This window comes from Dermacentor variabilis, chromosome 3, assembly GCF_050947875.1.
Source record: "Dermacentor variabilis isolate Ectoservices chromosome 3, ASM5094787v1, whole genome shotgun sequence".
Classification (NCBI taxonomy): Eukaryota; Metazoa; Arthropoda; class Arachnida; order Ixodida; family Ixodidae; genus Dermacentor; species Dermacentor variabilis.
The window spans coordinates 145,686,444-145,701,931 of record NC_134570.1 but is presented as its reverse complement, the minus strand read 5'-3'; the positions used below and the strand labels follow the sequence as shown (position 1 = coordinate 145,701,931).

General features: G+C 47.5%; 1 protein-coding gene across 1 annotated transcript in view; it reads left to right on the top strand.

Moving 5' to 3' along the window:
* Positions 1 to 4,853, top strand: part of LOC142574252 (techylectin-5A-like) — a 62,786-nt gene extending 57,933 nt beyond the window's left edge. Inside the window, exon 6 of the mRNA XM_075683381.1 lies at positions 4,373 to 4,853. Within this exon, the coding sequence (XP_075539496.1) occupies positions 4,373 to 4,635 (263 nt within the window). The 3' untranslated portion in view covers positions 4,636 to 4,853. The remainder of the gene's footprint in view (positions 1 to 4,372) is intronic.
* Positions 4,854 to 15,488: the final 10,635 nt, after the last annotated feature.

Here is a 15,488-nt window from a genome sequence, read left to right as displayed (position 1 = left end):
TCTCCGGAACACGAAACGGTCGTTCTTCCGCGCAGATCCCGAGATCGTAATCATTAAGTCGACTGAATTGTTGACGTAGATGTGCTTTGTGGGTTTCAGCATCGCTGCTGGCGGCGAGAAGATCAATTGCGCAGGCAAAACAATACTCTAAGCCTCTGGTGACTTCGTCTATAAAATGCTCAAAGGTTCGAGCTTCGCCACGAAAACTGAAAGGCATGGGTAAATACTCGAAAAGGCCAAATGGGGTATTTATAGCAGTTCTTGGAATGTCAGCGGGCTCAACGGGGATCTGGTGATAACCTTTCAGAAGATCAGATTTGAGATTTTGGAATGTATTGTTGTGCCGGTTAAAACGGCAGTGTAATCCTGAATATTGGGTAGCGGGTATCAGCAGGGAGCAGTGACTGCATTCAGTGCACGATAATTACAACAGAGCCGCCAATCATTGTTCTTCTTAGGCAACGTGTGTAGTGTTAACGACCACGAGCTTGATGACAGTCGAATTATTTTTAGTTACAACATGTGCAAAATTCATTGCGGGCCACACGAAATTTATTAGGACCGGGTCGGCAGTGGCGGCAGTTAACAGGCGGGCCCATGGTAACAATACCACGGATTACATTTTGTTTAGGGGTTTTATCCGTTGGAGCCTGTATAGTAGCCTTCGGAAACTCGTTGAGTAGAGGTTGATGAAAGTAGGGGTGAGAGCCGTAGCGTGAAAGAGGAAACCGCAGACGGACAGACTCATGATGTTGTTTACCAGGCAACCGCGGCTCGTGTCCACGAGCAGATCAAAAGAGCTCAAGAAATTAGCCCCTTAGATGGCATAGCGGACGTCTCCTATCCAACATAGCCATGGAAACCTTCTCCTGATACCGATATCGAGGGTACAAGACTTCATCCGTATGTTGTGATAACCGAAGAGTTCGTAGCTAGTAGGGTGCTGACTTTGCACGGAGACGCCAGTCAGCTTGGGACGCAGGGATTATGCTGACCTGCGCACGAGTGTCTACCAACAAACGCAGTCATGTGGTTCCGTTGGCTATATGAAAAAGGCGGCTTGACGTATGGCCATGACCGCCTGCAGTTTTTACTGACGACCGTCCTGAGCGTTTCCTGTGTGCCACGAACAGAGTCAGACACATCGAGGAGCCGCCGCGCAAGAACGTCGGTGGTAGTACCACAGGGCTTCAGTTGTTCAATTGGCCATTGCAGAGAAGGCGGCGCGAGAGACCGATGAGATGGATAGAGTCGGTGATTGAAGTTGCGAGTGTTCTGCAATCGCTGGCACACTTCGGCCCCTGGAGATGCGAGCTCTTTTGCTGTTTAACGTAGTGATTCTACTTCAGGATAGATAGCTGCGGACTTATGACTGCTGGTGCTTCGTCCATCATATTGTCGGCCAGTTTGGCGAGTTCCGGCAAGGGCATGTGCTTTGTTGTGACGACAGCCATGCGGTCATTGGCTGGAAGACGTTGAAAAAGCAACTTACGTAATAAGGCCGTGTCCAAGGAGTGTAGTTGGTTACCAGTGAGGTGTTACAGGTGACGTAAAAACTGAGTTGGACGTCGTAAGGGGCTCTTCGTTGTTAAGGAGCTGCTGACTACGCCGATGCTCACGCGGAAGGAGACGGAAAAGAAGAGCCTTTTCCGATCTAGTGTAGGTGATACTTTCAGTGCATGAAATTATTGACAGCAAGACAGTTAACAGTACTGTACCAAAACAACGCCGTTCTGCATAGTGACTTTGCTGTTCCCTTCGTTGCTCATCGTACTGGTGCTGCTCTTCGGGAGTTCTAACTATGCATGAGCTTTCCTTAGCACTGTCCGAACCCAAATAAAATCAGTTGCTTGGCGGGCTCTTCTTTTACAAATGAAAGAGTAGTGACATCACGCCCTGCTTGGTATGCTACAGTTGCCGCTTCGCTACAACTGCAGCTTATGCAGCGAGAATCTTAACTGGGAAATGCATGCGGCGGACGCTATGTGCTTCACGTTGGCCGGGCGTTCCTTATATCATCTATCGTGTGGCTTTGACATTCATTTTGTCGGTTTCTGGGTTGAGACGAGTGCTGGGCTGTGTTTGTATGCGTAATTACAATGTAGGTAAGTACTTTTCGCTTCCATTTGTGTCATGGCTTTCTGTTGTCTGTTCTTTCGATGGAGATGAAGAAACCCCGCGATCCAAGTCCTTTACCGCTTCACTGTAAGGTCCCGTCGCAGGCGGCGATCTATTTCGGAAAGACTTCTGCCGCCCAAACAAGCTCGTCATTTTCTAACCAATCTAAATGCGAGGCAGAAGCAGGCGCTACTTCTGACAGTCGCACGCAAAAAGAGCTACGTATTTGAAGGGGAGACATACCTGACGCACGACTCTTTCTACGTCGCTCGTTTTACGTGCTGGTAATAGAGTCCCATTATCCCTCAAGAGAAAAGTGTATAACAACTATGTCTTACCAATACTCACGTACGGGGTAGAAACGTGGAGGCATACGAAAAGGGTTCTACTTAAATTAAGGATGACGCAACGAGCTATGGAAAGAAGAATGATGGGTGTAACGTTAAGGATAAGACAACGGCAGATTGGGTGAGGGAACAAACTCGAGTTAACGACAACTTATTTGAAATCAAGAAAAACAAATGGGCATGGGTAGGACATGTAATGAGGAGTGAAGATAACTGATGGTCATTAAGGGTTACGGACTGGATTCCAAAGGAAGGGAAGCGCAGCAGGGGGTGGCAGAAAGTTAGGTGCGCGGATCAGATTACGAAGTTTGCAGGGGCAACATGTCCACGATTAGTACATGACTGGGGTAGTTGGAGAAGTATGGGAGAGGCCTTCGCCCTGCAGAGGGAGTAACCAGACTGATGATGATGATGATGATGATGATGATGATGATGACGACGAATACAGAGTCGTGAACCACATACTATCCCGTATTTCGACTCTGGTGAAGGTGATGCGCCCCCCCCCCCAAAAAAAGAAACTAAAGGCCGGGTGATGCCAACTGGTGTCTGTCTTGCGTGTGCCGTATTTATCAGGTTCGCGAGCTGCGCGCTCGCATGTTCTTATGCACGTGTGTCTTCTGTAGGGTGTCGTCAACGAAGAAAATACTAATGGCCCCGCGCGTGTCGTTGTACGTATTATGCGCCTAAGATTGGTCTACTGAGAGTCCTTTTGAGCGCATTGCACAGTGTTAGAAATGCAGAGGCAGGCTTGCATAGATTTATGCGCAGCATAAGTGATTTAACGTTACTTGCTGAGCCTTGATGCGTAGGGGTACGTGCCACACATAAACGAGAAGTGTGCTTTCAACCGCTGATCGCTGCACGTGTCCACTAATGCCTGTTAGTTGCCTGCTAGTTCGTGCGCTTAGCTTGGTTACTTCGTGTCTACAAATGTTCTTGCTTGGAAAAAAATAAAAGCAAGTTAAACGAATTATCGATTCCAAACAGCAAGTGATAAGATCTGCCCCGCCCTTACTTATGCGTCAATGAATTTGCGCGTACAATGAAGTCAGTGGTAAACATCACTGGGTAAAATTGTGCTAAAAAATTTGGCGCGAGTGTTAATGCTGTGAAGATTAGAGCAATACGGAGCGGTTTGATATGAAGCGTAAGGGATTAGACAAAAGAGATCAGCGAGCAGTGTGCTGCACAGAAACATTGCCGCCTTAGCCAAAAATTACGCACTCGACAGCTATTTGAGTAATATTTGACGATACGTTGTCAAACTGTCTCTACAAGAAGCGAGACCACAAACCAGGCTTGTGCACGCACCAATATAAAAAAATGTTTGCTTCAGTGCCAGCATTATATATTATTGAATTGCGAATGGGTAAAATTAACATGTTCGAAGAGTAAGGTTACTATTACGCAAGTTTAACAAGCGAAACATTAAGAGCGTAAGTATAGATCGTACTATGTGAACTTCTTCAATTAAACGTTAGTCCAGAAGCACAACTAAACGTTCTTGTCCAGTGCTCTAAGGAAAGTCTGCGCAGAAGACTTCGTTCTCGCTGCTAAGGTTTGTGCAGTCTACGAGCCGTCATGATAGGCGTTCAGATCGTCAACTGCTATCGTTCTATAATGTACGCGATTCATTTGTACTCGCCTCTCACCCCCTCTTTTTGCATTTTTTCTCTTTCTGTCCCTCTTCCCCTAGCCCCTCCCCCCCCCCCTGTTGTGTAGCCAAACGGAACAAGCTATGGTTATTTTTCCCGGCCTTTCTATGCGTCCTTTCTTTGTACATTGTAACAGTAGAGCCAATCGCGTGAACACTGCGAATGGCAATTTGTATAACGATTCAGGGCATTTGCACTCAAATGTGCATTCCAATTGAACGTAACACTTTTCACAATTCTCTCTTCCAGGTTGGGACGCCATTCGGCCAGTTTCAGGCCAGAAATTCTCAACCTTCGACCGTGACAATGACAGTTCCAGTACTAATTGCGCTGCCCGCTACCGTGGCGGATGGTGGTATGCTAATTGTCTAGGTGGCAACCTAAACGGGCTCAATTTGAACGGGCCCCACGCTAGTGTTGGCGATGGTATTGACTGGGATACAACAGAAACTCTGTCCCACTACTCTTATCCAAACGTTCGAATGATGATCCGACCAAGAGGTTCACGCTAGGTGGCCACCACTCTGTGGCCATCTGGTCATGAAGGACAACAGCGCGTTTAAAACTAGAGTCCGTCGGTCGTGTTTCATAGCGGAAGAAGCTTCTTTTATCTTCTTTTACCTTGCTTCAGCAGGTTTAGCGAAATAAGAAGCATCGATGACTAGTATGACGTAACGGATTCTTGCCTGCTTGTAGGGTTTGGCTTTGTGGTTGTTGAATAAACGAAAGCAATCATGCATTCTTGATCTTATGTGTGCTTGACAACGGCGTGTGCGGAGGGCAAGGAGTTTGTTCTGAAATCAAAATGATGTTAGAAAGTAACTGCTAAGAATAGCTTTATTCTAAATCCACCACAATACAGGGAGAGTTACCGCATAAAGAAACAATATCTAATAGTGCTACCTCACTAATAAATTTCTCCGAACCAAGAGAAGTAACGGCAGAATCCATGTGACGATGTCCGTCGAAGGCAATGGGATTATTATTCAAGCATCGCAGTGACAAAGCGTATTGCTGAACAGATGTTTATTTAGAGTCTGTAGAGGCCCTTCTGAGACTTTCGTTGCTTAGGCTATATGAGGCAATCACTGTCTCAAACATCGGCTTACTTTGGTATAACGCTCGCTTGCCAAGGTCACCCATGAGCATAATGCAATGATGAAGGAGGAATGGTGTCAGTGAGACGACGAAAGGTGTATGATGACGGAGGCGCGACGACATTGGCATGACAATGCGGAAATGAGGACGATATTTTATTGACGGCAGTGTGACCATGACGTCTTGCTGACAATGGTATGGCGTTGCGTGCATAACGAAGCATATGACGACTGTATGACCAGTGTATGTGTCATTCTGTGAAGGTGGAATAACAGACACCGCCGAGACGCCATGCAAGCAGATGCAACTGGCTTTCTGACAACGGCACAATGGCGGCAACGGCATGAAAACGACGGCTTGATCACGTTTAAATGAGGACAGCACGATTAAGCAAAAAATAACAAAATAAATAATGTCGACGGAACGCAGAATGCAGTATGACGACGATGGTATAGCGACAATTGGACAATTTTACGGGAAGGATGATGATAGCGAAACGACAACGTGACGATGATGACATGAAAACAATGACAGGATCATGTATGAGACGACCATGTAATGTCATGTATGAGACGAGGATGCCGTGGCGACGACGGTATGATGAAAGTGGTATGACGAAGATAGTATGATGGCGATGAAATGTCCACGGCAGCATAAGTACGCTATACACAGTAAACGCATGACCAGGATGGCATGGTAATTGTATGAGGATAATGGAATGACGTTGAGTGTATTACGACGATGGCGTGACGCTCACTGTCTCTCGAATACTATATGACGACTACGGCGTGACGAGATTCGAGTGACGAAGCTAAAACGACGGTGATGCCAATATGGCTGGCCAAGGTGGCAATAGGACGACGGTATAACATTCACTCTCTGAGGATTATATGATGACAATGGCGGACACGACGCCCTGACGCGAACGCAATGAGGACGATCACATAACAGTGTAACAATCACTATTGAATGATGACGGCGTGTTTACCCTGGAGTTTCAGAGAAATGATGATGTCAATGGCAACACGAAGGCAGCATGACGACGACGGCTTGCCTTCTATGGGATGACTTATTTCAAGTGATGAGGACAGTAAAATCAGAGCGTGACCACAGCGACATAAGGAGCATGAGCACAATCAGGTTCTCAAGCTAGTAGACAACTTGGATCACTGAGTCAACAAAAGAGGATAGATACACAGACAGACAGACAGACAGACAGACAGACAGACAGACAGACAGACAGACAGACAGACAGACAGACAGACAGACAGATAGGCAGACAGACAGACAGACAGACAGACAGACAGACAGACAGACAGACAGACAGACAGACAGACAGACAGACAGACAGATAGATAGATAGATAGATAGATAGATAGATAGATAGATAGATAGATAGATAGATAGATAGATAGATAGATAGATAGATAGATAGATAGATAGATAGATAGATAGAGCCAAAGCGTCACAAGACGAAGAATACCAACTGCATTAGGGCTGTCTTCTGACGTTTGCGTTATTTCATTAGCAGCCTGAATAGTGCACATGGTTATGTTAGCGTAAGTATAGTTTAAGGTAAAAAAAATCACGGCAGAACTCTTCTCGCGATGACTGTCGACAGTAATGCGAATAGCAATGGAGTAATGTTGCGACGCACCGTATTGCTTAAGTAACGTTTATCGAAGGCGTGTAGCGGTAATTGCGAGACTTTTATTGTTTCCGCTATGTGCAGCATACGCCGTTATGGCCTCACTTCGCAATAGCACTTGGTTGCCAAGGTCCCTGGCAAGCATGGCATCATGACGACGACTGTGTGCAACCGACGCACTGACGATAAAATGGTGAAGGAGGACTGATAGGATGGGACCCCGTAATTGGTATAACGATGGCGGAAGAACGACAACGAGATGTCAATTCTTAAATTACGACGATGATGGAACGACAGCGGCGAAATGACAGTAACGTTAGGACATTGAGACGACAACTGTACAACGAGTATAGCCTGACGATGGCGGTATGTTGACAACTGAAGAAGCTGTAAAGACAACCATGGTACAGCACTGGTGCCATGAAGACGCTTGCATAACGACGCATGCATAATAGCGTCAGTCTGACTTCAACGCAAGGATGATGATGGCATAAAAATGGCGCAGCAATGAGAAATGACTGACGAGACATTATGGCGAACAAGGAATGATGGGAATGGATCGATGGAGGTAGTATGAGTATGGCGGGAGAAAGACATTGCGATTACCGCACTGAAGTGATGGCGATAGTATGACGACAATTGGATGAAGGCTCTGGAATGACGATGATAGAACACGCGTGGCAGCATGACGAATAACGTAAGGCGACAGATACATGATAGCGTCTCACAAACGAGGACGAAATGAAAACTATTACTTAACAGCCGCATAATGACGATTGCATGACGAGAGCAATATTACGGTACAATGACCAACAAAGAATGATGTCGATGGATCCGCGAAGGTGCTGTGATGACGACGGGAAGACGACAATAAGTTGACGTTTCTGAAGTGATGACGGTAGTGAAACGACAGCGTGACGACGATGGCATGATGACGACGTACGTCGGCGATGGCTCACGACGATCGCATGACGAGAGTGCTATCTCAGTGTCAATAACAATGATGTAATGAACGCAATACATCAGAAATATAGGTATCAGAACGAATGTATGACGATAACCGTATTACAACGACTTTATGGCTATGCTGGTATGGCAACTATTGATGACAATGAAATGACAAGGAGTCTAGGACGTCATTGGCCTGACGGCTATTTTATCACGCAATCTGTATGACGCCGGTAGTGTGATGACGACGGCAAAACGACACCGGGGTACAAACCTGGAATCATTACCATGGAACGGCCTTGACGGCATCACGACCACGAGCACATACCTTGTCGTTGAACCTGTTAGAGAACTGGGGCACTGGGTCAGCGTAGAAAGCGTGACAGTGACGGCATCACGAGAGTCCGTCCGGAAAGCTGTAGTGTTGATGATGGAAACACCAAGACGGTATCACGACCACATAACTTCTGACCAAAGCTGGTAAAGAACTTGGACTTCTGGGTCAGCGCAAGAAGATAGATAGATAGATAGATAGATAGATAGATAGATAGATAGATAGATAGATAGATAGATAGATAGATAGATAGATAGATAGATAGATAGATAGATAGATAGATAGATAGATAGATAGATAGATAGTTAGATAGATAGATAGATAGATCTAAATGCAGAAGTAGGTAGGCAAACAATGCTAATCGCAATGTAATGAAGAAGAAGAGCACAATGACAAGGGCAGCCAGATCGTCTGTTCCGTGCCTGCAGTGGAACCAATGGGCCAGCCGGATCGCCAGTGCTTAGCAAGAGCTTGAGCCGTTCGGGCCGCCAGCTGTTCCTGCTCTGCGTGACCTTCCTTCTCGATTGCGAACAGACGCTGCCAACTGAACTGTTCATACACTCCATTACAATTGGTGGAGTTGCGGGGTATTCAAGAACATCTACACCCTGGAACTCCGGTCTCGGACTCTGCCTCCCGTGATGCCTGACTTTCCCGAGCCGACGTCACCGCCACCCTCCGTTCCCTGCTCTGGCGCTGTCCCGCAACGCCATCCAGCGGTTTTCAGCGGTACGGATGAGCAGGACATCAATGACTGGTTGTCTACATACGAACGGGTGAGCTTGCACAATCGATGGGACGATACCGCCAAGTTAAATGCCGTTATCTTCTACTTTGCGGGAGTGACTAACCTGTGGTTTAAAAACCACGAAGCCGACTTTGAGTCCTGGTCCGCGTTCAAAGCCAGTTTCGCTGAAGTTTTCGGTCGCCCCGCCGTCCACAAGTTGCGCGCCGAGCAGCGGTTACGAGAGCGAGCGCAACAACCCTGTGAAACATTCACCTGTTATATCGAAGAGGTTCTGGACCTGTGCAAACGTGTGCATGCATCCATGCCCGAAAATGAGAAATTGAAGCATACTTGGAAGGGCATCGCTGATGAAATTTTTCAAATGTTGATCGCAAAGAGTCCGCGCACCGTGGCAGAGCTCATTAACTTGTGCCAAAGCTACGAGGAGTTGAGGAGGCAGCGCGATTTGACCAGGCGCCCCTCAGTGACTGACGAGGCCCTCTCTTCCATGACCGTCTTCCCTGATCGCTCCCCCTGCTCAAACAAATCCAAGCTTTCGTGCGGGAGGAAATTGCACGCCAGCTCTCTCTACTGCCCTTCGCGGAGCTACCTCAAAAGCAGCCGCTGCCGTCACAGCCTCCGACATAGCTCGCCCCTACGCTCCGGCGGGTTATTGAAGACCAAGTTGCTGAGGCTCTACCTATGCAGCATCAGCAGTACCCTGTCGCCGCGCCACTTACTTACGCATCCGTCGCCGCACAGCCTCAAGTTGCTGAGGCTCTACCAATGCAGCATCAGCTGTACCCTGGCGCCGCGCCACCTACTTACGCATCCGTCGCGGCGCAGCCTCCTCGTCAACCACTCGTTGCGTTACATCCACGGCCGCTACCACCCATTCGTCATCCCGTTCATCGACCAGCTCATGCGTTTGCTAATCCTTGGCGCACACAAGACAACAGGCCCATATGTCATGCCTGCGGTATTCCCGGCCATGTTGCACGACTCTGCCGCCGCCGCATGCTGCATTCTGATGGATTGGTGCAGTCGCCTCCCTACACCGACGTGCAACCTTTTCAAGACACTTATTTTAGTCGGCAGTCGAACAGGCCACCAGCCGAGCGCCCGGTCCTTACACGTCGTTCGCCTTTCCCGCGTCGCCGCTCGTTATCCCCCATGCGCCGGTGCCCTTCACCCACGCAAGAGGAAAACTAAGAGCCGCAGTTAAAGAGGCAAGAACTGCGTCGCCATCGATCTGTACAAGTCCTCCATTGTCGCCTTCGAACGTTGTCGACCTTACTGTTGACTGCGTCCCTACCGTTGCGCTAATTGATAATTGATACTGGAGCAGCCGTGTCTGTCCTAAACGAACGCCTCTCTCGCACCTTACGAAAAGTTAAGACGCCACTTTCTGGGTTTTCGCTTCGCACAGCAATCGCCCAGCCATTGCAGCCTTCAGCAGCATGCACAGCTAGAGTTGTTATTCAGGGCGTTCTCTATATTGTGGAGTTTGTGGTTCTTCAGTCCTGCTCTCACGACGTGATACTTGGGTGGGGACTTTCTTTCGCGAAATAACGCCGTTATCAATTGTGCACGTGCTGAAGTCGAATTATCGCCTCTGTGTGACGTACCCCTCGTCGGCGCCACTTCTCTTCCCGCTAAGATGGTCCTTCGGGAAGACATCGCCATACCGCCGTACTCGTCTGCAGTTGTTGCCGTCTTCTGTGGCGCTGTCTCTGAGGGCACTGTCCTCTTCACTCCTTCGGAATTCTTCATAACCAGCAATGATGTTCCCCTCCATTTCGCCACGCTTGACATTTCAGCCGGTCTCAGCGCCATCCTTGTCTGCAATCCTCTTCCTACAGCTTAGACGACAACACCGCAAAATCACGCACTCTAAATTTATTAATTTTAAAGATTCACAAGCAGATCCCCTAAGGTACAATAAATTCCTTCTACACAAGGCTTCGTAGGTTCGTTCAAATTGCACGAAACACTATTTCGGTCGATTAAATTGACTTACAGAGCAACCAGTTTAAGGACCTTCACGAGAAAAGCTATCGCATCGAATAAGAAGGCATTCGGCCGGAATTCGCGCCATAAAAGCAGAAAAATAACACTGTCTGGTCCCAACAGCTTTAAGAGTCGCATCTTGAATAGGTTCTCTTCGTTCTCAACGCGAATGCTCTCGTAGTCCACGAATGCTATGTCTCCAGACCTGTTGCTAAGCACGACGCGCAGGGTAATTGCCTCGTAGGCTGACGTAATTGCGTGCAGTGCCTGGTTCTCTGTAGGGAGCAGATGGAGTCGAGTAAGGAAGCGTGTTGAAATATTTCAGCGATATTTCGTCATTACTTGCGTAAGAGAAATAGCTTCGACTTAGTGAAGTATGTGTCTCGCTGTTCCCTTAAAGGGCATGTATTTCTTAAAGCCATCAAAATGAAACACATTGCAGCGTGAGAACGGGACAGTTTGGCGTCCCAGCTGAATGAGGCGTTATCCATCATTACTTAAGATGGAAAAGCCGTATCCTAGTAAGGTCCCATAAGGCATGAGTGCGCTGACAGTATCTTTATAGGGCGCTTTAGCTCTAGAAAGATGGAGTGATATAACTAATGCTAAATGCGTTATAGACATTCTTACCTGATGCTGGAGCATATTTCAACTTCTTGCAACCATGTTATATCGCCCCGCCTGTAATTGCATACTGCCGTTCGTAGGTCACGGTATGACTATTAAACATTTTCCCGATAATTCTTTAATGCGTGAAACATTCAACACATCGAACAGCGCATTCGACGGGACAAGTGAAATGGACCGGACAGAAAGTGCAATCTGTTCGCTAATCTTGAACTGTCGCTTGAGCTGTTGGACATGTTGAAGGTAAAACTAGCAGCTATGAGAATCGCCATGTCCGCCGAAAAATGAAGCGCAACAAGGATTACTTGTCCCCCCCCCCCTTTATTCTTACACCATCAAACCCCACATCAAGTTCACGAGGGTTGCAATGTAGGCTAGTTAGTTTTTGGAAACATTGCTGGAAGTTCGCGTTGTGTGATGGCCCTGTGTGTCTTCTGTTGTTCCGTCTTCGATCGCGCCACCATACGCCCCATGAAGATAGACACCAAGAGAAGAAATGCCCGGCAGGTTACACCTCCGCCATCAAGCATGCTGATTGATGGGGCCTAGACTAAGGCCACCTGCTCGGTAATCCACTGAGTGACAATATAAATGGATATTAAATCTAAGATGTATAGCGAAGCAGTATAAGGCTCAGAGCCGGGGTTTCGTCGCTTCTGCAAGCAAAAATTATCGTCATCAGCCATGGCTTGAACGTTGTCGTGTTTTTCTTTGGCGCCCCTCGGCGCAACCACGCGAACGCGCTCGTGCCACTTCTCGCGCGTTCCTCGTTGTCGCCTTCTTCCACAGCTGAGTCGGTTTTGCAAACAACTACCATCATCACCCATGGGTCTTTCGAGTGCGGCTGACGTCATGGCTCTACAGGGGAACGACGTAAATGATCTGAGTTTCGTTCCTCAGTTGCAACGGGTAGGCCACGCGTCGTAAGGATTGCCGGAGCACAGCGCGCCTATGAAGAGCGACGGAGGGAGCGAGTGTAATAATCGACCGCGTGCGGACGTAAGGGCGGCGGCAGACAAGCCTGCCTGCTAGCCGGTACGCAAGCGACTAGCGAGAACCGATGAAGCATTCCTCGAGTCAGAGAATGGCGCGAAGCGCCTTCTGCTTCAAGGGTGCGAACGCAAGGTTCCAAAGACACTTCCTTGATCGTCATTTCGGCTCTACCTGCTACGTCTGTGACAGACTACGGTTCGATAACGACCTCATTACGATCGTTGCCGTAAGGTACGACGAGAAGCAGTGCCATGCGTTGGAGGTGTTAAGGCGGTGCTTCCCCCGCGAGTGTGCGTCGGATTTTCGTGTGCGTGGTACGTGTAGAGAGCCTCTGCCAAAGGATGCGGTTTCACCTTTCTCGACAACGAATGGTTACATGTACCCGCAAGTGCTGGCGCATCTTCCGAAGTTCAACGGTGATCGGATCAGCTTGGGTGGTCACCCACCTTCACAGAGTCACATGGCTCATGATTTCTTTTTTCTCTCTCGCTGAGTCTTTCCGCGCATCTTCAACTGCTTGCTACCACCAGGTGAAGTTCTTGTGTCTTCGAAGTGAGAGGCACGCACTCATGTGCTCTGTGCTGCTGCTGCTACAGATGATGATGATCTTCTTTTATGGTTCATCATCAGTGATCCGTACTGTGTATTTTCCGAACCATCTCAGAATCCTGATGCATCAACAACATCCACGAAAGCGTGCAATAAATTGCGTGGTGCGATTTCGATGCTTTCCAACTTAGAGCACTTTTGCAGCCACAAGTGTGATTATTTTTGTTTCTTGCCCCCCCCCCCCCTCCAGAATAAACAATACCTCACTAAATATAACAATTTAGGGCTACCATGTTGCGTCACATTTTTCTAAGAAAGAACGACTCCATTAGATCTGTCAGAAGTAAACGTTGTGCATTGACACTCGAGCAAGCTGAGAATACAACATGCGATATCACAATTGCGCTTAATCGTGCCGAATTTCACAGCCACGCGTTTGCATAAGCGACCTGAATTCTGCTTTATACAGGCAAGCTGTACATGGCTATGGCATTACCATCGTACATGAACAACCCACGAACTAGCTCGTTACCGCCGCCTCGGCGGAACTGGGCGAACGCGATCGTGCCCCTGCTCACACGTTCCTCGTTGTCTCCTTCTGAAGCTGGAGCCGTTGTCGCTCAATGCTTAAGCACGTAGGAGCCATTCGTTGGCAAGAGGAAACTATCCTCGTCATCATCATCGTCGTCTTTATCGTCATCACAATCACCATCATCATCGACAACAGATATCATCATCAGCAATTTCTCGAGCATCGCCATCTTCCACAGCGTGCTCGTTTCAGCTCCTCGGCGCAACCGCTCGTACGCACTCGTGCCTATACTTGCGCGTTTGTCGTCTTCATCGTCTTGTTCCACAGGTGGCTCCGTTTCCGCTCATCATTGCAGAGTAGAATTTAATTTCTCTTATGTCGTCGTAATGGGGAGGCCGCATTCATTTTTGTAGTATTATTTACGGTGGTATGAAGCATTCATTGTCTTACGCGAGGGACACATTTAATAACACAGATGATATGAGAATGTGTGTGCATACTTATCCTCACGATGACCACTGATCACGACAATAAATATATTCGTGCTGTTGTTCAATATTTTATGTCACATCGGGGTCGTGTGCTAAACACCTTCGCTGGTCATCCACATTCACAGAGCGGATGGTTCATGGCCTTTTTTTATTATGCTTCTTGTGGTAACATTATCCAGAAATTGAAAGGATGCATGTGGATTGGCCGGCATAGATTTGTTAACGGCTATTTTTCTGTAATGAGCCACAGCATGGGAAACAAAAGGTATATTAAACATCAGAAGTGTTGCTTAGCAGTTTCAATGACAAAGTTTTCAAAGACGGCTACATGAGGTGCATGAAACGATGCGGAAGCTTTTGAATATAAGGGGCAATATTTGTGTTGAAACTCCCCTTGTGGAAATAGTTATATAATGCGTAGCATTCTTGTACTTATTACTTACGAAGCTTTTATTCAAAACTTCAATACACGACTAGAGTATTTTAACACATAAGCAAACTTAAATAATACCACGCACACTATCATACTTGTTACAACAAACAATGTGTTAGGTAGATAGAAATGAATGTTGTGGTAGCGCCTCTTTTCGCCCAAAAACGTGCTTCCTTTCATTCCAAGGCACCCTCGCGAGTAACTTCTCTGTCTTGACGCAGGCACAATTCTCTCATTGCTTACGTTTTCCACCAGCGAAAGCTCTAGCCTGCGTGCTAACTGCGCTTCATCATTATTAACAGGAAGGGCAAATCGAAACGCGCCAGCCTCTCAACACACTCGCTTGCCCACGAGCAATTTATGAGGATGTTGTATGTTGCTTGCATAGAGTTAATATTCTACCTCTATGGCTGCTTGTCGATGCATGCGTCCGTGGCGTAAGGGTTTCCATATAGGGCTCCTCAACTACACTTCGTGTGTTCCAATCCGTCGGTTGAACAGCCTTAATGGGCTACGTAATTACTTATAAAAGAGTAGTTTTTTTGTTTTCAACATGATGAGTTTGCAACATTTAACGAAGCCGTGTGAAGCCAGAAGAAGCTGAGGCAAATGTATGTACTAAGCATCACTTCCGCGTGGCCTGAACACCCTGCTTGCAGCGCGTGTTGACACTAACGCCAGAGTTCCCTCTAGTAACCATTTTATGAAACTGTATGGTTTGGGCTTTGTGCGGAAGCGTGTCGGCACCTGATGGCCTTCTGACAAAATATCACGTCGGAGATTCCTGCGCGCATAAGTATGTGAGAGTAGGCCTACAGGAACTTTTTCATTCGCAGAATTTGCGCTTTGAAGCCTAGATGGCGCTACAGGTTTTTTGGGAAACGAAACAGAGCGAGGAACGGGAGCGGGGAAGGAAATTATTGATGGGATAAAAATGGTTTCCACTTATGATGATGATGTATGGGGTTTTTTGGC